Consider the following 25,410-nt stretch of genomic DNA (forward strand, 5'->3'; position numbering starts at 1 on the left):
CAGATGTTTTGGCATTGTAAAAAGGATTCATTTATGGTTCGATAATATTTAGCTTTTGGACTTTGGCTTCAATTTCTCCTAAGACAATTTTTATCTCAAACAAAATGGTATGGTTATCAAAATTTGACCTGTTGACACAAAGCAATGTTGAGCAAGAGTATCAATGAATGTTTCCTAAATACGTACTGGAAATGAACTCGACATAATTACTTTCTTAGATTTATCCCATCTTTCTATAGCAGCATTGTATTGTGTTAAAATAAGTACAGGTGACAATATATATTGTAGCAGTACTCATTTTTCAGGCTCAAAACTCTTTTGAAAAAATGATCTTATAGTACTAACAGCAAACACCCGCGCTTTCAAGTTATCTATAGCTTTGTTTACTGGCAAGAGGTTTGAAGTCTCTCCATTTTGATGATTCATAATAGTTCAAACAGAAATGACAATGTCCTTAATGTATTTAGGCCAGCTTCTCTAAGTTGTAGTGTTGTTCCGCTAATGTTTGCTCGATGAAGCATTGTGACTGACCTTGCTATGTATCAAGAGATTTTGTACGGGTGTTGTATAAGCTTCATGGCTTTTGGACTTGTCACCTCTTTGGGTGAATTTGACTAGCACTATGTTTACAGTTGTTGTGGTGTAAATTATCTAAAACGAGTCATAACATGCAACTTAGCCTTGCACTGTGGTAGTTGTACATATTGAAAGAAATTATATGTCATTTTACAATTATTATTAACAATTGTGGATTATAAGCATACCTGCCAACTCTCACGCTTTGGGCGTGAGACTCACGCGATCACCCCAAAGAAAAAATGAAAATGCGTGAGATTTATGCCCCAATTTCCACAATTTTATATATACTATCATTGATACATCAATTGCCCCAAAACCAAATCTCACGCATTGCCCCACTCTTGGGTTGGCAGGTCTGATTATAAGTTACCTCTTTCTTTGTCCTTAGTGCACCAATCTAGCTTGTTGTCCAGACAGATTTCATTGAGTGGTGACATGCTAATCTTATTTAATTGTCCTGCACTCACTCTGTAATTATCTATTATCATGCTATGAACTATAATGTGGAACGGTGATATATAATGTGTTCGGTGCTCTATTGCGGGGCTGTTGTCGTATAGACCTGAATAAAGCAGTTCTTCATATCTTACACTCAGTCTTATCTGGATAAAATAAACAAAATATTACTATAGTAGTAATATTTCGTAGAGGTGGAACGAGACAGGTTTTTTAAGCTCGAGACGAGACTCGAGACACTGTCTTGTAAAAATTCGAGACTCGAGACACGAGACAGTAAAATAATGAGCATTTGGTGATGATTTCACTACACAAGTACTAGCTACTTGGTATATATAAATTAATAAAACTCTTTTTAAATTGAATTTTCACCTGGTGTAAACGATTTAAATACAACATTTTAATAGTGATATGCATGCAGACCTGCCAACCCAAGAGTGGGGCAATGCGTGAGATTTGGTTTTGGGGCAATTGATGTATCAATGATAGTATATATAAAATTGTGGAAATTGGGGCAAAAATCTCACGCATTTTCATTTTTTCTTTGGGGTGATTGCGTGAGTCTCACGCCCAATGCGTGAGAGTTGGCAGGTATGTATGCATGTAGTTTTTGTAAACAAAAGTGACACAAACAGCTCTAAAATACCGAAGTTATATATTCTAAGAATTTTGAGCTTGATTGATCATAATTATTATAAACATATTGCTTTGTGCATGTATATTTTTACCATCTATTGAATAGTTCTTACTTTTTAATGTAATGTGTAATGAAACCGATAGCCGTCGCTCTACAAAGAAATACCGCAACTAAAAGAACACACGATAACACTTTCATTCTTATCGTTTCATTAATGTTAAGTTTTGTTTGTGTATTAGCTGTAGTATGTGAATTATATTTAAATTGTACTCATGAAATTATATTAATTACTGTATCCATGCACATGTATATTCTTATATTGAGCTAACAAAACGTCATTGTTAACCGAACACGGACTAGGGTCGACACGGCCTTTCGTTCGTTTCTCTGTGTCCGGGCAAGTTTTACCCGCGATTGGTAGTATATACGTAAAAGAGGCCCGAATTTTATGAAGGGCAGTTGGTGTTTAGACACGATACGATAAAATACAGACATTTTACCCGCAAAAGTATAATTTATTAAATTGGATTATCCGAAGAGTAATTAGATACGACCCGGTATCTGTTTTAAGGACACAGAACCGAACTAAAGAATATCAGGGCCGTTGTCCGGACTACATGATTAGACTCAGTGGCCAACATAATCAGTAGCAACAGGTAGTAACGGACCGGATATAACTTTAAAGGCAGTTGCCCGCAATCCATTACAATATATGGAGTTGTTGCTACCGCAAGAAGCCATGTTTTAACAACCGTGCGCAGGCGCTTTAGTTCTATTTCCTGTCTCGAGTTTGGCAATAGTTAAGTCGAGACGAGACCGATACGAGACGAGACAGGTCGATACTCGAGACGTCTCGTGTCTCGTTCCACCTCTAATATTTCGTAATAACTGTTATTGCCTTGTGTAATGTGCTGATCCTTTCCTAGTTATGTGCTGCTAGATATTTTGGGTGTTTAGTCTCTTAGCAGTCGCCATCATCAGCTTGAATTTTCTTGAGCCATTGCTTTTTTTGTCTGTTTTTGAAATTTGACATGCTTTCATAGATGTCTTTTGGTCAGTACTAAAACTGTATAACAATTGTTCCAAAAACATACCCGCAACATATGGCGCCTTACGTCACTCGTGTCACTCGAGTATGTTTTCATTAGCCCCCCCCCCCGCTAACGACACCAACTAAACGGGCAGTCTTGAGTTTAATATTATAATATGTTATAATCTGTACATGTATTTATGTTCTAGGTACTCAGGGCAGTCATAAAAGCATAACCTCAAATCGTTTTCGTTGCGAACAAACATAAAAATTGAATGAACACAAATTGTTGTCTGTTTCTAAACATCAAGTCTGAATAATTAACACAACTTTGACAACAGTTTTAAAGAACTTATTGAGTTAAAATATCGCTCAGTAAGACAGCTTCAAGAATAATTCGTATGTTAGTAATCTTTTATTTTGCTAATAACAAAAAGCCGCTATTTGCAGACACATTATCAAATAAAATAGAAACTGTAAAAGTATCCTGAATGCAAGACAGTAATGAAAAATTCATGTTTAATTTGAGATTATTTATGTAAAAATTAAAAGAAATTTACAGGAGAGGATGACTTCAAATAAGTAATGCAGGATAACTTACCCTATACAAAAATAAATTGATTGATACTTCGTCTATGTAAAACATAAATTGGAAAGTAAATACATGTAATAAAATAGTAAATTAGAATACATATCGTAAAATATGACTACTGATTAACACAATAAAGATGGCTAGTAATAATAATAAAGACGGCTTTTTATAATACCTATTTACTTAATACGCGCATTGACAAAAATAGCTAAAACAATATGAATTTTGTGTTAGAAAAAATAAACGTAATAATTTTGTGTATGCAATAATAAACCAACTGTGATTCATATCTCTTGGATAAAGGTAAAATTCGAGTATTGTACATAGGGTACATTGTATACGCGGTAGGTTTTCGACGATAGGCCGAAGCTGAGTTTACAATTCTAGGTTCTACTCAGGGCCAAAGCAGAGTAGGGTGACCATTTTTGATACGGCCCCCATATATCGCAGACGACCTCAGAAGTTTCAGGTTTGCGTTTAGCGATTCGACTTGATGTTGGAAACTAGTAAACTTAAACTCGTTTGTAGTAAACTACTTCATTAATTTTGTTTGAATCCTCGCAAAGTATGAGCAATCGTGCATTTTGTTTTGTGAATTTAAAAAATAAATTGTGCATCAGTGTTATTGATAATTCTTGTTATTCATTCTAATCATGTGCGCACCAGTTTTGCATGATAGTGATATATGACTGTATTAACGAAATAGTCATTTGTGTTTGTACACTCAAAAATTCCAAGATGTTAAAACATTATCCAGTTTTTGACAAAATAGTGATTATCTGAAAGCATTAGGAGTAAGCGTAAAGCGATATTTTAGTTGCTGTGATAAAGCTTATAAAATCAACTACACTCATAGAATTTTTTCGTACATGGCAATGGATTCAGCTGAATCATAATTTTTCATGTTAATATTCATTTGGTTTGCTGTTGGTCGTCATGGGATGTAGGCATACCTGCCAACTCTCACACATTGGGCGTGAGACTCACGCAATCACCCCAAAGAAAAAATGAAAATGCGTGAGATTTTTGCCCCAATTTCCACAATTTTATATATACTATCATTGATACATCAATTGCCCCAAAACCAAATCTCACGCATTGCCCCACTCTTGGGTTGGCAGGTCTGGATGTAGGGCGACAGAAATTTGTCAAACGATTTTGTAGTACAATTTAAACTATCTATAGGTTTTCTGTTAAAAGTGTTGGTAAGCTTTGCTTTCATTTCTCCATTATAATTTCTTTTGTTCTAAATGTAATTATGTATGTATACTGTATCATTACGGATAAATTGACATGTTGTACTGCTCAGGAATGTTTAAAAAATGTATAATAGGATTATGATAAAAATTGATCTAGCATATAGTACCATTTCTAAATCACACATGATGTATATCTTGTTTTAAAATAGTCTTTTTTAAGATTTTTACGTTGATGTGTTATGCTGGAGTGTCCAGAAAGTAATCGTTGGAACACTGTTTCTGGATCTGGTGCAGTGAGCATTCTGAGAGCTTTTGTTTCAATGCAAGTTTCAAGTGTTTGGTATTCCAGCTGTTCTTTGTTGAGCTTGTAGGCTAGCTTGATGGTGATGTTTATGTGTTGAAATTTGGTAGATAAGTGTCCATACACAATGACAAGAGGAAAGGTGATGATGGTCTCCACCAAAAATCTCATATGTTTGCTTGATTGTGCTTTCCTTGACCTCGATTGTATGTTTGTTCGTTATGTATAATCATTTGTTGACTTTGACTTTAATATGTTGTATTGGCAGACATGTCATGCATGTTAGCATAGTTTCAAGATATTTGTATTCAATGACTTGTTCTAAATTGCTTCCTTTGATGTTAACAGGATGGGGATCGGAGAGTGTCGAAGGTTGGTAAATATCAGCTCCCTAGTCTTGGCTGAGTTTACAAAGAGTTGGTCGTTGTCACACTATGATGTCATTTAATCGAGCTTTGTTCGAAATTTCGAGTCTTGTCTCTCTGGATGCTTTCCATTATTACATTACAGTGCTATCTGTGTGTTTTGCATTACGAGAGTTCGGTTGGATAGTACACAGGCTCTTGACATACATTGGGAAGGTCACTGGACTAACGCAAGATTTCTGTGGACCACCTACTGATGTAGCTATTGGTGTGGGTTGTTTGCTACTGTACCTCACTGTTTGTTCATGTTTGATCAATAAGTTGTACACCCATCGAATGATGTTGGCATGTATTCTTTTAGTGCGGATTTTCTCAACTAAGATGGGATTGATTGTATTAAATGTGATGCTCAAGTCTATAAATGGGTGTGTATGTAGTTTTTGGCATTCTTGTTGAAATGTTCACTTATAACGCTTAGCAATATCATCACAGTGTCTTCAATCACTCTGCTGGATCTGTAAACAAACTAATTGATATCCATAAATGAGGCAGTTGATGCGGATTGATGAGGTTTTCTAAGCGTTTAGTTGTGATAGGAGACACTATTTTGTATGTGTAGGTGTTTCCCAATTTCTTTTAAATTCACCTATCAATGGCAAGTCGTTCATTTAATCTTTAGTTTCTGAGCAGGAACTCGGCCACATTGAAGCAACTCTGACCCAATTTTTTGTCATTTTACCTTAGAGAGTATTCTGTTTCATTTTGTTTGCTTGATCGCTACTATGTGGGCAATTTACGAGTTATAACTAAGAAAAATCTTTTGTATTTTTTTGTTTCGCACAAGAGTAAAACACTTTCTACGAAATTGTTAGAATTCCGTCCGTCTTACCTTTTTGTTTTGCTTATTATCTGAACTGTCCTATTTTTGTGCTAAAGCTGAGTACTATAACAACTATCATGCAATGTAGATAATAATTATTGGCTTAGTAAATAAAGTGTATAAACATTAAACAAATGTTATAAAATTATATAATCTGCTATGAGCTAAAAAAGCATAAGTATCACCCTTATTTTTATATTATAGTTTTCGCTTCAAGTACTTGCGATGCATGAATTGATGTAAAATTGAATTTCAGCTCTAGTTTGTTTTTACTTTTTATGCCATTAATATTTATTATAAGCTCTGTATCACTTGGGTTTGTAGAGAAGTTAATTGCTATACCTCAAGTTGTGCAACGATAAAAAGTTGAGTCAAGATTGGCATATGTGTAAATTACACATAGGTATTCTAGATTTTTTCAAGTTTAGCTTATCAAAAATAAGTTTTTTTTATCTTTTTTATCGTCAGAATGTGCTATGCTACCAATAGTTACTTTCTTATTATGGACTTTCTGTATTCGACGGAAATAATACTTTGACTTTTTTGTGAGCATTTTGCTATGGAGTAGGAGCGCATCATCATCCTCACATTTCTAGCCTTTGGTCGAGCCAGCTCTCTTTGCAGTCTTCTACTGCATTGCCAAAACCCAAGCCAAAAAATACATTCTGACAACATTGTGTCGAAATCAATGGGGTAATAAAGTTTGGCTTTTGGCATCATCTTCCTTGCCAAATGCCAATGATGAACAGATAGTGTTATTTTCTTTGTGATTGGTTTAATGATACAATGGATAAGTTGGTCTATCGGTACTGTAAGTTTACATGTTGTAAGTAACTGGTGAGGTTGTATGTTGGGTCTGCTAAGCTCCCTGTTTGACTTAGATACTTTCAAGGTCGTCATGCCGATTTTGGCAACTTAGTCACGTTGCTACTACCACTGCAGAAAAAAAGACATGTTAAAGTGAGTTTCTACAAGATTATTTAGAATTTTTTCAATATTAGATAAAATCGAAAAAATTCGATTGCGGTAAAAACGCTCAGGCCAAAAAAATATGCCCAGACTTGCCCAAAATAATGTAACACGTGATACAACCTCTCTCCATCTCGTACTCACATCGGCTATTGTGATAAAAGTCTAGTCCTACGCGGCTCTATTGGCATATATTTTATCTTGTATTTGCTCATGTTGGCTAGAGTAAAATTTTAAATCCAGCTACAGATACATTATTACCAATGTCTCAAAGGCCTCAAACAAGGAAAATTAAAAACTTGTCATATTAGCTTCTTCTAAATGCTGTGTAAACATCTTAGTACCGACTACCAATTCTACCTGTCTACGGTAATTCTGTCAAGCAAACTATGTAGAATAAAGTATTTGTATCGGCACAGTTCCGTCGCTACCCACACTAATGATATACAGCCTCCCAAAAGCCCCGCCCACATTATGCCCGTTGCCTATTCTTGGTGCGGGGCTGTATATCATTGCCCACACCGAAAACTAGTTTCTTACTACCGTAGGTAAAATAAGCAAGCTGCGTCTTTGAAAAGATTATCCATAGGGATAGAGTTTTAAGGATGAGAAATCTGCTGCAAACTGGATTTGAACTCACATTCTCTGGTTCTGTGGACATCCATATATCCAATTTACTACACTGTCCAACTGGCTATACCATGGAATAAATTGGGAAACCAACTACATCCCTAAATGTCATGTACATTGTATAGTCGACTGTCAAAGTTATCGAGTCATTATTGGTGTCAATGTGTGGAAAAAAATTCACAGGTCACATTTGATTAATTGATTCAAGTACTAAACAAATGGTCGAGCCATGCAAAAGTGCCTAACCATTCAGCTCGGATTGCACTTCATAAATCTATCTATCAGAAAAGATTTACAGACAGGTCTCAACGGGGCGGGGCTATGATGTATTCAATGTTTTGCAAATCATGTTTTGCATTATCTTAAACAATATTATTTTATTATATAATTTTTGCAAGCAAAAAATTGTCATCTCGGCATAAAGCTTTTAATAAAAATATCCATCAAGTCGTGGCCACTCACATAGTTTCAGCCGATACAATAAGACAAATTCATCTACTGCAGCAAACTCAAACAAAACATGGTTTATGCAGCACAAATTCAAGTCTCTCTTTTCCATTTATGGCAGTTTCCACACTGACAAAGCTTCTTCGGCTGGTGGGACGACATAAACATTCTGTAATCAGTAAAAAAAATGCAATAAATATATGTCATTCATAGATATGTCATTCTAACGCGTATCTATTGAAAGCTTTCTAATTGGGAGTTAGATAGATTGCGAGTGTAATTTTAAAAATGAATAAATGTTTAACAAAAGCATAAGTACGCTAAGCCAACAATTCGAAGCTTTGGTTCTGGAAGTTAAAGATTTGCATTGATCAATCGATTTTCTTCACTTTCTACAAGTGAGAAGTGAACATCTAAACTCAAATCATAAATCTAATTTACTAGATAGAACTGCTACAGAAAATTTGAAGCAAATATAGCTCAGGGAAACAATAAAAAATTATAAAACAATGATTAGTGATAGCAAAAAGTTATAATTTTTTTAATTAGTACATGTATTAATGAGTACTAAAAATATTACCTTTGTTATATTCATCAATCTAAGCCATTGTATTGCTAGATGCTATGGATTAAAAAGAAGCCGTCAAGAACTCGCTGTACATACGTATCTCGCACGCGCGCACAGGAAATTACATTATAACCTCAAACAGGGAAATATAATCTGAATGTAAACTCAACAGTAGGAGACTCAAAGTAAAAGATAAATATACCTCCATTCTCCTATCTTCCTCCATAGCACTTAAATCTCCTGATGCACAAAAAACTCAGAGTCACCTTCGCAGTAACTTTACAGCAATTTTTACAATTCTGTTGTTTCTCTGTAAACCGTGTCGATCGAGTAATTCATTAAAGTAACGATGTAAATTAATTTAGTAAATTTCTATGTCCATGCGATTTAATAGAGTAAAATCCCTAAATTTGAGTTCACAGACAACGCGTTTTACGAGTGATAACATTTATTGCGACATATATAAAAATTTCGTGCTGATGATTGGCTAATGAAGCGACCTTATATTTATCGCTCGTGGACTCTTCATATGTATCACTAGTTATGTCACGAACGAAGCATTCGCTGGAATGTGAGCTTTTTAAAAGATGGCCTTTTTCAAACGCATATATCTCTGGACAGAATTGGTCTACAAAGACAAAAATTACATCAAATTGTAGCTGATGTTTTAGCCTTTTATTGGTCTTGATTTCATTAAATCGACCTTTTTGACGCAAACACATCTTTAAAGTGTAGTAATACTTAATAGTATAAGATAGCCATCTTGTGTCTTTGGCTTCGTCAATCATTTTTACATAAAGATTAGCTCTTGGTTTTTAACTTGTAGAAATCATCAGTTGTTTAAGTATTATTGTGTAGAAATCCATCTGATTTATCAGCCACACCACAACGTTGAACTATATATGCCATAGTGATGGTTTGGTATGCGTGTGTTGGATTGGTCAGTAAATACTATGTTTTGCCATGTGGTGTAATACTCATCAAGTTGGCTGCCAAAATCATTAAACTGACAGGCTATTTTATAGCATCTAAACACGTTTCATCTCATGACGTTTTGTTAGTACAAAATGTGAGTGTACAATCATTTGACCTTTGTAATGCAGCCATGATGTCAATTCATTGGAGGTTTTTACAACGAGACAGATATGCGTATGCAGTGGTTCGCTATTCTCAGTAGAACTGGTTTTTCTTGTACTTAGAAACTAATGGAGAGCCAGGAACAGGACGCCGGAGAGTTGAGGGTGCGGCTGCATCCGTTCCTTCATCAAGTTAGTGGCTCCTCACTAATGTTCAACTTTGATAACAGTACTATATGCAAGCCATTGCTGACCAAGGAACATCATTTCTACAATTATCTTCCTGAAACTTTGAGAGAATTTACAGCGGAATATAAAGGTTAGCCACATACCTATCTACATAGTTAAATACTTGAAGGTGCATCTGGCTTTACAGACAGTCATTGAGCCATAGAGCGCTGTCTATGCTTGCCAGTTACCGAGGCAAGCAGTTAGCAGAATGTAAAAAATAGTGCTACTTTTTGCAAGTTTCTAGTTGATCAAATTGCCTTATTCGATACATCATTGTGCATGAGCAACAATAATTCGCTTTATCAACATTCTCTTGTATAGCACAAATATAATGGAGTAGCATGACGCCGATTGATTAGGTATTTTTGAGCGTGATTCAAAAATAAAACAGTCATGCCAGGAGTTGCATATTCTGAGCTTACTCCACCACAAATTTCTAAAATTAACAAATCAAATATTACTACAGTATCTATCTTTTATTTTGCAGCAAGCAAACATCCATAAAGAATCTGTTTTGAAGAAGAGAAATTCAATGCAAAATTGTACTTGGTAGCATTTTTCAGCCACGAGTAATAGCTGTATCCTACATTATAACAGCATGCCTTGTGACACAGCACTTTTTGTTATCGATTTCGTGACACATAAAAGTTTACCAACTCTTCACAGCTTTTCTATTCCTCAACATTGAGTATTCGTAGCTTCAACCCAATTCAGAAGCTAAACAACAATATAGTGGGTTCCACATATATTCGTTATATTCGTGGTAGCATCACAAATGTAGTTCTGCTTGCTCTGATGGCCAGGTTGTATTACGGTGCAGTTTGAAGAACAGGACGACGGTACTGTGATGTTCTTTGGAATTGTCCCTGCCGATATCGTATCATCTCTTAATCTTTCTGCACATGAAGACAACTCCCAGGAACTCTCTGATTACGTTGATTATCTCAATGATGACGAGTAAGTCTTACTCCAATGATAGTCGGACAGCATTAGTCAGCGGTGACATTCTGTCTTGAATGAGTGTTTAGTAGGGTGTAAGTGGTGCTAGTTGTATACCATTGCTCTACATAGCAAACTAATAATGCATCTCATGTGTACAGGTGTCTCTGCGCTAATTGTTCCATCTTCTAATGTCACAGTTGTTGCACAGCCACCAAGATGTTAGACGGTTTTTGGGAGCACAGGCACAGCTCTTATAACATAAATTCTACTTAAAAGTCTTCACTACATCTTACGTAAGAAATTCCATATAATGTAAAGCGCTAAGTCCATGCAAACTCTCAAATGCGATTCGAATGACGAGAGTCCCGTAGCTAGCCTTGAAAATATCACTTTCTCTCTTGTCACACTTGGGAGAGAAAACGACATATAGGGGTATATCTATTATATATACTATTACCCTGGCAGTCTAGTGTGCCGTGAGAGTCAAGTGTGTCGATAAAGCAAAGAGAATAAGTAGCTGCACAATTATTCAGAAATACTTGGTGCAGGTGCTAGAGTATCAGTCTACCAATCTGAATGTCATGAATTGGAGTCTCGTTGAAATCATTCTTTTATCGACAAAATTAAGGAAAACTTACTGAAGACATCCCATGTGAATGACAAGAGTTGTCCATGCTCATGATAATAAAACTACTCACACGGTGAATGTAATGAACTTCGGTTTTGCACAGTTGTACTAATTTCTGCTGCACGTAAATAAAATGTTGATTAGCGGGGGAATTTTTAGGACCTTATCCATGTATGTCTGACAGTTATTTTATATTCGACTGTTGCCTATGTATTCGAAAAGAAAATATACTTTTTTTTTAGTTTATTGAGTAGGTCTGTGTTGAGTTATTCAGTTTTGTATTTCAACTCTTGGTAGTGTATCATTCAGTGTAATCAGTGTAGTCATCTTCTCGTTAGCTTAGGCATATGACGTTACCAATAACCTGGAACAAATTGTATGTGTAGCTGAATGAGTTTGCCCATTGGAAAGAGGTCTTTGTCTGTATGTTGACCGCAAAAGGTTTACTTATGAACTAAAGGCCATGGCCATGCACTATTCTTTTCTCACATGCGATGAACCATCCGTGGAGCCATGTTCAGGTGCTCTTTAGTTGATGGCGCTTCCATGGAGCACTTCAGAAGTTTTGTTCTCACATTACGGCATTTCAAGGACTGCTCCAATATAGATCAATGCCATCAGTGGACCCAACAACGCTCTTAGACTAGCATACGCTGTCCAGCTAATCACCATTAATCACTGCATTGCCTAACACGCAGGAGGTCACTAGGTTATCCCTTGTATGCCAAACATGTTCGAGTTTGCAAGTAGCCACTTATGTTGCAGATAATTTTCTTAGGTCATGTTACCCTTATATGTTGTTGCACAGATCAGTAGGAATACATAAAAAATCCCAAGTGTTACAGATATAAGATGTCTCAAGGATTTTTGCAATACATATTGTTGAAGGGTTACTCTTGAAAACCTATTTAAACGCCATTCAAAAAATTCTTTTAATGGTTTTTTGTGTCATCATGTTAAGGCAGTTACACTTAATCCTGTAATTCTATTTGAAATCTCAAAGCTGAGAAACTCGTTCGCATGCCAACAGCGCTGTAGCTTGAGTTGTATAATATAAATGAGTTATAATTTTAAACGAGAATGATTTCACCTGTGCTAGCTGATGGTATGTTCTTAAGAGTTTGTAAATCCTTAGCTTGGCATCTTTTCCTTGCTTTACTAATAGAGCCAAAAAAAGCTTCTTCTGCTAAGGAAGTAATAATTTTAGATATGACTTTATATATAATATATATAGGCTACATGTATATATATATATATAAATCTTAGTGGTTGTCTGTCTGTCGTCTGTCCAGGTATAGCGATAAAGTTTTAGGAATAAAAAATGTGCTTAGCAGTAGAAATGACCTATGAACTTCCAGGACTGCAAACCAGCTAGCTAATCCAATACACTATGCCATTCTATGATATAATATGACACATATTTATGCAGGACTTGTAAAAATACTATTAGCCCTAACGTGTAACGTCAAGCTGGCTTCACGGCTAGTATTATAGTAAAGATTTAGACCAGCTTAAGTTACTAGCTTACCAGGTAAATTACTCAAATTCGTCGGTTGATTGTTTTATTACAAGTGCAGCCGGGGATTCACAAAAATATGTTTTTGGTGAAACATTGGAGTTATACTCTCATATTCTATTGAACAAATGCTTACATTTTAGGATTTGCAATGTTAAGATTTCTCTTATTTATACCACATGTAGACGTTACTCTTTCATGTAAGTCTCCAAGCTGTATGAGAACCTGAAATAATATCATCAGTAAATACCTAGTTCATTAGCTGTTGGTCCCTTGATGTAGATCTTGCATAAATATTTAGCTAACTGCATTCACAGGCTCCGTGTTATGTATTAAAGGTCTAGCTGAGCAGGCACACTTTTTAAGTTCAATCAAGGGCAGATTTAATGTTTTTTTTGTACTTGACAAGGCATGTGACAGTCTATTATAAAAAATTTACTTTAATTGGGTCTTGCTTACCACTTAGAGTTGTCTTTACATTCAGGGTTTATGTTTGTCACAAAGGCTATTCAAGGGTCTGCCTAAAGTCTTAGTGAGTAAAATGCCAGTAAGGTTTTTAACTTCTGACAGAATTCGATTGAGGAGGAGTGGATCTATAGAAATGAACGAAGGCCGTCTCGACCGCTATGACAAGCCAGGCACCAAGCTCGAAACCGGTCGAAGGCTTAATAAAGGGCTGACGCTGCATTTCAAGTCACCTGGCGTGAACAACAGTAGGCCTTCACCTAGTCATGCAAAACATATTTTACACATAGTTACTGCTCACTGCTTATATGCAGCTTATATGCCTACACTAGTGAGAGAACGCTTAGTTTCTTGTATTTGGGTAGGCATTACAAATGATCAGGGATGTATCCAAATCACTTTTTGTAATTTGAAATCAAATCAATTACAAACTGATTTGATTGAAATTAAATGCCCTTGACATTTTTTTAATCACAAAACTGAAAAAAATTATAGTCGTTTGCACGGAGAAAATATCTCAAATTCTTATATTATAACTTATTGCCATTACATTTCAAAAACAACAGTTTTGAAAAATTGATCTTGCTAGAAAACTGATGTTTCTCCAAAAAAGTTTCTTCGGTAATTAGATTTGCTCATTAAATCCTAATCATTTGTTTGTTTCAAATCAAATCTCAAGTCACTTTTGCATTTATCCTAGTCAAATCAAGTGAAACCTGATTAGAATCAATACAAAGGGGATTTGTTTCAAATAGTTGAATATTTGAATCGCTACCAATTTGCACACAGCTCTGCAAAAAATTGGTCATAGAAATGGCTCATAATAAAAAACTTGACAGAATATAACAGTTGAGTTTGAATAAGTTACAGACGAAGAGTTTTATTATAGCAATGGGTTATCAACTGGTTGCAATCTATGTACCTTAATGAATACAGTACTGCTCTATCATCTTTAGATTGCTTTGTTGTGTCTGATTGGGAGTGACATATGAAATTTTAATCAGAAAAAATATTATTTAAAATTCACCTATATGCTGAAAATATGAAGAGATCACTATACCGCTATAGATCACTCGTGTTCAATATATTCTTGCATGTTTTAGAGTTGGCATATTCATTTAGGGTTCATTTTGCTCGAGAATTTGGTGTCCCCATTCAAACAACCATCAGTGCTAGATTTGAAAATGGGCACACGGACACACGGAGATGATGATCCTGATGCGAAGAAGGAGAGTAAGAAACTGAAGTGTAAATCATCTACAAGTACTGAGCTAGGGGTACGAGTGCATGGCATGCAGGTCGGTTGTTGAATCTCTATTGCCTATTTTCAGCAGTGTACATCATATGTATATTGTATGTACTTACTGTAGCCGGGAAATATTGTAAACAGTAATATTTACTATTTGGAGGTAGTGATTTTATTTGACAAGTTTGCTTCAGGCAGTTTTGCATGCTGCTCCAAGTTGAAACTCAATTTTTGCTGCATGGTGAGCTCGGCATAGCTTGTGGGTGCGTGATCAGGCATGCACGTGATGCCATGATGGAGCTCCAGATAGGGTACCCAAGAAAACTAGAATATTCTGTATTAAGTTTTACTTGATTAAAGAAATTGTCAACCATAGCTGTCTACCTCAGTCTCTATTTTAAAATTTGGTAATAGACAAAGCAAACTGACTACTTCACTCCATGTAAACTATAATCTTATATCAAGTTTTGTTTTAAAATTGACAGTGCTATTTTAAAAGACAACTAAAATATTTGCTGCAGAGGTATTTGGGAGTTCTGAATATGAACAATTGATTATGTTATTCTTATGACACATGTGAGCGTGGCAACCATCGTAATCATGGTAACCATTCTGAGCATAAGGACACTATGGATGCCAATTCTCAGCATGACCAACTAACTTATAAAAATCTGTTTGAAATACTGCACTATGTACACAGGCAAGCGACCAGCTGACCGATGCCTATTCGACAGATTAAGGAATGGGCAATAAACCCAACATCGCTGCAATATTGGGATGGGAATAGTGTAAGTGAAGTTGGTAGACTTGACAAAATGGGTGAACCAATTTCACATTGCACAATGTGTGGCTTCGCTGCTTTCTTGATTTATTTCCAAAATCCAATGACTTTAGCTGCTCAATTTATTATCTCATACACTTGCCACTAAGCTTTTTTATTTTTCCTTAGTATGCACGAGTTTGGGTTTTTGGCCCTATACCCCATTGTAAAAATTTTTATGACATCTAGACACTAATAATTCAAATTCATGCTCTATTAATCAACTAGATGAATGCCTGACGTTTCGCAGGTAATAAGAAAGTTTTTGCATAAAAAATTTATTTTTAATCGACATAACATTCACTATTTTAGCTTATAAATGAAGGTGTTTGTTTATCGCTGTGTGTGCTATAAGTTTGGTTAAGTTTTTGACATATACATATATTTATAGCATTTTGGGAAGTCCGGGCATGTCTTTTTCTTTTAGTAAAATCTTTCTTGTAGTAAATTAGTTAAAGAGCGGTAGCTGAAGCGTGGGCATTTTGATCAAGTGCCATTTAAGATTGGCATGTTTTTGACCCAATCAGAACACTCTTAAGTATTGCAATTCAGCATTTGAAACCACAGCAATTTTGCAGTATGGCGGCTCACCGAAATTTTACGGCTGACGACTTGCTCGGATTTTTTGCTAATTTTTCTACTGAGAGTGACGATGGCAACACTGATTTAGATTTAAATTTTAGTGAAGTTGTTAGAACAGGATTTTAATAAGTTGAATATGCCATTCAGCCTGCAGTTTCATGAAGAGACCTGAAGAGTGACAGTGTAGCGTCTAAGGTAAGTGCAGATAGTTCTACTGATATTGGCTTTGGCTGTAGCTTTAAAACTAGATGTTTTAATTTAATTAATAATGGACCAGGATTGGTGATAGTTTTTTTACAGATTGTAACAGACTGCTACAACTAACAAAGCAGCAGTTATTGGCCAATGACTCACAATGGCCTGTGGAGGTAATTGTGTATGAGTGGCCAGTATTAGAGTATTTTAAGAGGCTGCTAATTATGCTGACATACCCTTAACTTCAGTTTCTGGCAGATAGCCGCATCATTTGTAGAGTTTACCTTGAAGGCTAAAAGAATCCCAGTTAATCAACATAGCGAGAGCTGCATGTACTTCTTAGCTACCTTTTCATTGCCTTCATACCGCCTGATTGGTTTAAAAAGGCAAAGAGATCTATACGACCAGATCCGAGAGTTTGGCAAGCAGAGGTTCTAGAATGAAGTCTGGTTCAACAATCTAGCAGCTTTTTTCAAATTGCAATATCACAATGTAAGTCCATGCGACGGCTGTAATGATTGAAGCTACTCACTACCTGTATTTGACATTGCTCATTTACACATTGCAACTTTCCAATGTGCGCATAGATCTGCGCCCAATATTATATCTTTATGCACTGGTAATTTCAGCTTTGGCATTGGAGGCAGAACCGGACTTCACCAGTATTGCTGTTGGGAAGATTCAAGAAAATCCGGCAGCGTTGTGAAATCTCTTTCCAAATTCCTGGTTATCAAACTTTTTAATTATTGAACTATTCAAATATTTTTGCTTTCTATAGAATAATTTCTCATTTGTTATTGAAACATGTGGATAATACTAACCACTAAGAATATATGTTGTTGCTCTTGTCATCAAATGTAAATCTTTGGGTCTTAAATAATTAATTGGCTGCTGCTCCATTTAGAAATTTCATAGCATTGTTCCTCGCATTTTGTAACTGGTGGTTTCTTCCTTTTCGTCTAATATTTTACTAACTTTATTCACATACATGTTTTAATTTTTAGATGCAGTTATCGTTTTATTTCAAACACCCTTTGCAATGTAGTTTTTGTGAATAGTAGCTGTATGTGGGGGCTCTTTCTCTGAGTGCTAGTTCAAGCAAGAAATACTGAAATAAGTGAGTGTTGCGATCATTCTTGGTCTCTATCTTATTCAATCGTGCCTAGTTGGTTTTATTTGTTTTAGTACTACATGTAGTTGTTGGTGTTGTATTTGTTTCTGTTATTTATTGAACTATTTGTTTTTATTCTTGTATGCTATGTTCATCCTGTTCATTGTGTATTGTCGTCATGTTTGAAAATTACTAACCTTTACTACAAGCTAGTAGATTATAAGTTGCATTCAGTCATGTTTCTTAAAGAAATCTCCATCTTTAATGGGAGCTTTCTTTGATTCGTGTTTTGTTCACTTGCAGTAGAGGTTTGGTCAGTTGTCCCACGATCAAACACGAGCGGAGCGATTGTTCGAGAGATTTATGATAAGTGCATGTGCACACAATTCATGAAAATTATTCATCAACACCGTCGCAAACCCTTGTACCGAAATCTCATCAACAAATTTAACCATTTTTCAATGGAGTCGTTTAAGTATAATAACGATACAAAACACATATAAACCTATTGAAATATTTGAACTTATTTGAAACATGAACCTATTTAAATATGTTACCAAGTCCTTGAAAATTGTCGACAATATCCTAAAACTTACCCATCTGATCGGATTATACACAAATAAACAGATTAATTTGGCCGAAATTCGCAACAAAAAACTTGACAAGCTTTTTTAATCAAAATTAAGACCGGCCAACGATACGCCAATAAACCCGTGCGACAGATAGTAGAACTATTAAGGGTGCATTTCACGAGAAAAACGTGCTCATTTCACCAGTCTATAGCATTGTCTAATTACTGAAGGTTTCTAATATTTTTTCGTTTTTAATATCTTGCAAAAATATTTAATTATAAGAATAACTATTTAATTTTATAAAATTATCATAAGAATAATTATTCGAATTTATTTGTCCGAAGGTTTCTGTAATAAACATAGACCGTTTGAGGCGTAGACCGATTTACCGGTACGAAATTGTGGTACACAGTCTATCAGCCAATGTTTTTTCCCAATTACCGATGGTTTCATTAAATTATTTAAAACGTTAGCCAAAATTCTTTACATCTTATTTACAAGCTAGGGCCGAACTACAACGCCCATTTATGACGAAAACATTTTTTTATTTTGCTCCAGTTTGCAGAAAACTTACAGATGTGTGAACGCTCATACTTGCTTTCTGCTAGATCGCTATCAAAACCATTCAAAATTCAACACAACCAGCTTTCAAACTGTGTATATTACACAGCAGCTTGCCATTTTACTTCTAATATTGCATTTCAGAAATATAATAAACATGTTTCCTTATTGCTGTTGTTAAACTACATACATTACAGTAGGTTAGGCCTACAGCTTTAATTAATATTCATTTTATTGTTGTAAAACATAGGTTTGAGATAGTAGTAGATTAGGTGGGAATTTTTTACAACCTTTTGTTTGGCATAATTGATTTTTTGAATTTAATTTCAAAACAACTTGACAACTACCATGGACATACAACTTCCCAGAACACCACGTCGTGGCCGACGCAGTGGCCGTCCACGTGTCTTTCAATTATTACAGCTCAATAGGAGGATAAATAGAAGGTCCTCACAGCAACTATCAACATCAAATGCTAATGTTCAACAACACGCTACTCAAATTAATAACAGCAACTCATCTGATTCAGAAAATTCTTTAGTAGATGTTGTAGGCGATGTAAATGACATGGACTTGGTAGCCCCTTTGTTTCCAGATGATGATCATGATTTTATGGACATCATTGACCATGAAAATATTGCACAAAACAATATTGATCCTCCCAATGCTGCCCCCCCCCCCCCCCCTTCATCACATTCCTCATTTTCAATCTTTAGATTGTCCTGATTTTCAATAACTGCGCAACAATTTTCTAGGCAGACTTGACAACAACATATCACAGCTCACAGGTGCTGGATGTAATGAGAAACATTTTATTACATACAATGCTCAAATACAACTATGTTATACGGGCCAACAAGTTCCCCTGTCAAATTCCTAGATTACGAGAATTTCCTTTTTGAAGTCGTGCCTTCTCAAATTTATTTTATATCACTTCGAACAACTCTCATTTCCACTATGCTCTGTCAATTCCTGCTGACAACTACTTTTTCAACAACCAGCACTACCCTTTCTTTTTTCCATTATCACTTATTCCATTATCAGGTCGTGGGCTGTATGACAGGGGAATTTCTAGTTTAATGTATCCATGGATACAATTGGATTAACAGGACCAAATAAAAATCCAAATAATCTGTGGAAGCATTCTGGAAATACAAAAAACAGTACAATTGTAAAATTTGCCCAACTTTCCTGGTATCGTAGTGAAAGACCTCATGTCATGATAAATCAATACAATGTCAGCATGAATTATTAGTTTTTAGATCCTGTAACAGTGTATCAGACTATTAGCAAACTGAAGTTCCCATTAACGCATATATTGCTCTGTTTTCCTGCTGTATATTGCTCTGTTTATTACATCGAAAGAATCCCGAGCAGAAAACAAAAAGACATTAACCATTGCAAGGAATATATCTGAATCTGACAATTATAGTTCCAACCTAGCCAAGGCTAATACGCTCATATGCTAAATTGCCAGGAAACAACTCTTCCTTTTAGAGGTGGGGGTTGATTCTGCCAGTCAAAACTTTCATTTAAAGACTGTTAGATTTTTTTGATTTGGTGTATCTCACAGCAAGTGTAAAGCCATTCGTTGTTGCATCCTGGATATCTAGAAACAATTGAACATTGATGACATTGGCAGCTTGCATTTACTGCTCCAAGTAATGTGTAAACATGCGCATTCTTCAAGAAATTGCACACAAGTTAATAAACTGTTAGTTTGGATAATTAGTGCCCAGATGCTGTAAAGTGGCTAGCTTTATGCCAGATGACACACGCTGTCACTTGCATTCATGCATGTCTCATACGTATCTCCTGCCTCTTGTACAACTAGTCTATCGATGCAATTGCTATAAAAACCATCGAGGTAGCTGCTTAGTGTTATATGATTTTACTTCATCTGCATCTGTGCTTTTATACCAGTTTACACCCTTTGCAAAAGATTTGACCGATGAAGTCTCATCTACAGTCACTGGGATCTTCATTCATTTCAACCAAAGGTGGCTGATATAGAGATATTTGGTTCAAGTCAGACAATTCTCTATATAATCATTTTGTTGTTGTGATGAGGCACAACTTTTCTTCCCAGTTCATCCTTGCATGTTGGGTCGCTGGCTTGGCTTTATTGTGGCCAGAGCTTAACCTGTGTGGACAGTACTGGTAGTGTAAATCTTCAGTTCACTTGCCGTGTTGAATCCATCGCTGGCCACAATTCTCAGAAAGATAGGTGTGATTCGGATAGACTTCTTTTAAAGTACGTACGGGTAAATAAATCAGCAACTTCAATGTGTGCTCCTTCTTACCTTTTTGTTTGTCATCAGCATCAACTTGCCATGTGTTTAGAGGTTTCTAATGTTTTGATTGTCTCAACATCACAAGTACCGCTCTGGTAATTGTTGATGAGACGAGACACTCGAATCTGGGCAGGAGCGCTTTGCAATTGAGCAGGCATGAGATTGGCAGTCACCCCTGTGACAGAGTGTGGTGCGTCTCTGAATACCTTCATAATCTGTCGTAATAAGAGATTCCGCTCATTAAGTTTATCCTCCATCGAGAGACTGCACGAAATATTTTAGAGTCTAGTCTATTATCTCATCTACTGGCAGCTAAAACAGTATGAGATGTGCCTCTTTCTTGACTCAAATCTTATCACACGCTACAAGTGCACAATAATTGCTATCTGGCACTAGTGGGAAACACTTTTTACCAGCTTAGACAGTCTCGCAAAATTGAACATTCTACATAACATCTATCCTCCTTCCAGACCCATGTTGTGTCATTTAAATCTGAGCGAGCAAAATAGGTCACAGCATGTCATACTGAGCATGCCTCATATTTTATTGTTTAGGAGAACTATAGCTAGCTCATTGTTTAGCTTTTACTATTAGCTCTTTTCAAAGTACCTGTTCTCCACTGGTCATCTTAGTGGTTTTACGATTTTACAAGGTTTGTAACGTTCTGCAGTCTGCAAGGACATTTTTGTCTGCTTCATTAAATTTGTGATACTTTTAGCTCTATTAATTTCTGCAATACTGAGCTGTTCATATAACAGAATAGGTAGGTTCAAAAGCCTAGTTGCCTGCCACAATCTTTTTTATATTTTTAGCACTGACCTGACCTCCTACATAGAGTGTGGAGGCCATATAGCTTATATTTCTTGGCACACTGGCTAAAATAAAATGGTTGAATCCAATCATATTTTTGCGGTCTTTTCTATCGAGTAGATGAGCTCTCTCTAATAGCTCCAATCTGTATTTTACCTTACAAAGTTTGTTCGCGATTTTCAATGCATTATTAAAAAAGTATGGCCTATTGTAGTACACTCAACCCTTAACTGCAATCAATAACCCAGGTATGCGACACATTAAATGTCCTCATGGATGAGAGTAAAACCCCTTGAAGTGGGCGAATGATCTTGCAAGAACAACAGCTGGTGCACTAGAGTTGCTTGTGCTAGTGTCTAGTATATGCAGTAATGCCTTCTATCTCACTGTATCTTTGTTTTCAGTAGGCTTCATTTGTGTACATGTACACTAAAGGCTGGGTCATACTATATCGCCGTATCTCGGCGTTTTCCTTTTGGCATATATCGTCGACTATGTGCACTGTAAACCAATGGCATCGACGAAGCAGCGCAGATACGTAGGAAAAGTTTGCAGCTGTCAAATAAGGCGAAAATTAGAGTGGAATTTTTCTCGAATTTCTCATATGTTGGAACACTCGTATGTGGAGGTATGACTGTACTTGAAGACATTAGGCTCTAAAAAGTGGCTGGCGCAGGTTAACTTTAAAATGATAAAGACAGACCTTTCCTGTGTATCCTAACAATGATACTTTCAATGCAAACTCAAAGATTCAGAGTCCTAAAATATCATGAGCAGATCAAGGTTCTTATGGATTCTGAGTAGGTGGGCAGGTTGATGGATGCGAGCCATAAACCCCACTTTTTATGGGAGTGGTAAGCTAAAAAGAGTAAGAATATCTAGATAAAAACTCGTGTGGGTGAAATTTCATGTTTCCTTGCTGACTAACTGCTTTTAACAAAACTTTTTACATTAGTAAGGAAAACAAAAAACACTAACCAGCAGTGTGCGATGTGAATTTCCCGATACAAAATGTGCATGTATGCTCTCATTTTAATTTAAATCTACTGTACATACTTTAAATAGGGATATATACATTTCATTACCATCATTAGAAGCCAGGACCTTTGTCACTCTTTCTTTAATTCATGAAATCACACACTCAGACTAAATCCTTTCGATGAGGATCCTTTCGATCCTTTCGATTATTTCCCTGCTAATTGGAAATAATTACTTTTCAATGACTTAAAAATAGCAGATTTCGATCTGAAAATGATAGCCATTAACATTTTGGTTTTAAACCTACAACGCAAGCAAACTAATTACATGTACCCCACATTCTTACTTACAAATGCCCTCAAAATAAGTTGCCGACACTGTAAATTGATTGTAATAAACAATCAGAATGGATTTACAAACATGTAACATGATTATGTGCTCTGCAGCATATTATTAATACATACTAGCTGTGCCACCCGGCGTTGCCTGGGTATTAAAAATCAGCTTATAAACAATGAGAAGTGATGAGATTTGCTTACCACTTGCTGGCAGGAAAGTCTCCAGCAAGTGATAGGCCATTGCCAAGTGACCTGGCACATTGCCAATGGAAAATTCCACAAACCTAGTTAGTAAGCTTCAAATGCCGGTAGGCATTGACATTGCCTCAGCATTGTTGCCCAGCTAGGCTATTCTAATAATAGCTATAGCCGGAATGCAGACAGACATACAGACATAAAACATACTTTGAGAAATATATATGTAGATTAGTTCATAAATCTACTTTTGATTCACGATGGTGATAAGCTAGAGTGTATGAGTGCCAGTTGCAGAAATATATCTGCGATGAATAAACAACATCTTGGAAGCAAGGAAATACAATGATAACATGCCAAAAGCCTATGATTCAGTTAAACAATACTTGCTGGGTAAAAATAATCTATTCATCCATGATAGTTTTAATTCATCACTTATAATTTTGGAAAGGCACCATTCCTATTGTTTTAGTGCACAAGTTCTTTTATAACAGCTGTATCTGAGCACTATTCTTTAATGATAACTTTCCCTACTATGTCCTAACCTTTTATGCCCATGCTTTACATGACTCATGAAATAGGGTTGAGTGATCTCCTAATTTTATGGTTGTGTCAACTATAACGCATTCTCTTTTTGTTGCAGAAATACGATGCCTCGAATGGAAAGTTCGAAACATTAGACAAGTATGAAGGTCTAAAACTCTCGGTAGACGAATTCAAAAGGAAGATTGTGCAATTTTTGCATGATGGGAAAGTGTTCCGGCAAGAATTAGTTTCACCCATCTATGACAGATTGAAGCGCTTTCACGATTGTCTCTCTCAGCAAGATACCTTCAGGTTCTATTCATGTTCCCTACTAATTATCTATGAAGGCGATTTCCAATCACCTGAAGATGTTTCTCTAGTGAAGGTTAAGGCTATAGACTTTGCTCACACAACATATGAGTCATATCCGGATGAAAACAGCCAATACATCCATACTGGTCCTGATCTAGGTTATCTACTGGGATTAAAGACACTCATCGACATTTTTAAAGGAATGCAAAGTGAGTGACTGGTCTTAATATTAAGATTATTTCTTGCTTCTACATATAGATAAACTACACTGCAGGGATCTTTGTGCATTAATTGCTCAGTGGCCTCTGCTCGCTATCCATTGTACTGCCTTTTCAATTTATCTACTAACTGCTTTTTAAAAATCCTATTTTTATAAAACTTGCTATTCTTGGCTAGTCATATACAAGAGTGTCAAATTTTTGCAAGCATTTGCGTCATTTAAGGGAATGTTTTCATAAGTCATCATAGCTAGAATGCAACAAGTATATAGCTTGATAGAAATATGTGCTGTAGGATTTTACCACTTAAGACCACTTGTGTTTACTTTTGGGTTACATGGGCAAGTTATTTACGCTTTCTTGTTGGTGCATTTATGTGTATCTATATGCATCTATATGCATGTAATATCTTTGGACAATGTGCGTTGTAGCACAATTTATTTTTGTGGTGTTGATCTAATAATATATTCTTGACTGTACAATTGAACATACATGTATAATACACACAACTACCAATCTGAATTTTTTCAAGTTTCTGCAAACACCATGTAATGGAACTTGAATTTACATGTAAAGCCATTGTCTTCCCTTAGCAATTAATAACATTACCTTTACAAGTACTTCTGGTATTACAGCTCTATATAACATGTTTTGATCGCTTTGTAATAGTTGTTAGTTGTTGAGTAGTGCAAGCATTCCTTGCAGTAAATGGGTACATATCATATATGTATACATTATAATAATTTTTACGGATATAACATATTTTGCATTAAATACAAGTGTAGGATGAGGAAAGCATAAGTATCAAACGAGCTAAAGATACATGTTTAAGACAAAGACAGGCATAAGGATAGCAAAAACTAATGACAGACTCGGATGTGTTACATGTATGCGGATATGTTACATGTATGTGTATGATTGAATGACTCAATCATGAATGACTCGAGAATGACTCAAACCAACAAAGATGGCTATTTACTTTTACATAGATTTAAAAATTGACAGTCATAGCAGGTCTTCTATCTGCTCATTATCAAGCTTGATGTTTCTGAGGTTGCTATAACATACAGCCAGTTTGCTCTATTAAGAGCCTATTGCGTAACTTGGTTTGGATCAAACTGAACCCACTAAAAATTTGTTCT

At 35.8% G+C, this 25,410-nt stretch overlaps 1 protein-coding gene across 2 annotated transcripts; it reads left to right on the forward strand.

The window, feature by feature from the left end:
• Positions 1 to 3,637: 3,637 nt before the first annotated feature.
• Positions 3,638 to 24,750, forward strand: LOC137392988 (inositol hexakisphosphate kinase 2-like). 2 transcript variants are annotated; one of them, XM_068079367.1, is made up of 6 exons: positions 3,638 to 3,763; positions 9,853 to 10,048; positions 10,764 to 10,917; positions 13,617 to 13,759; positions 14,634 to 14,809; positions 23,857 to 24,750. In XM_068079367.1, the coding sequence occupies exons 2-6, from the start codon at positions 9,859 to 9,861 to the stop codon at positions 24,265 to 24,267; spliced, it is 1,074 nt and encodes a 357-aa protein (XP_067935468.1). In that variant the 5' UTR covers positions 3,638 to 3,763; positions 9,853 to 9,858; the 3' UTR covers positions 24,268 to 24,750. The 2 variants fall into 2 exon arrangements, with proteins under 2 accessions (XP_067935468.1, XP_067935469.1); XM_068079368.1 differs by lacking the exon at positions 3,638 to 3,763 and adding an exon at positions 3,809 to 3,859.
• The last annotated feature ends 660 nt before the right edge of the window (positions 24,751 to 25,410 follow it).

The sequence above is a fragment of the Watersipora subatra genome, chromosome 4 (genome assembly GCF_963576615.1).
Source record: "Watersipora subatra chromosome 4, tzWatSuba1.1, whole genome shotgun sequence".
NCBI lineage: Eukaryota > Metazoa > Bryozoa > Gymnolaemata > Cheilostomatida > Watersiporidae > Watersipora > Watersipora subatra.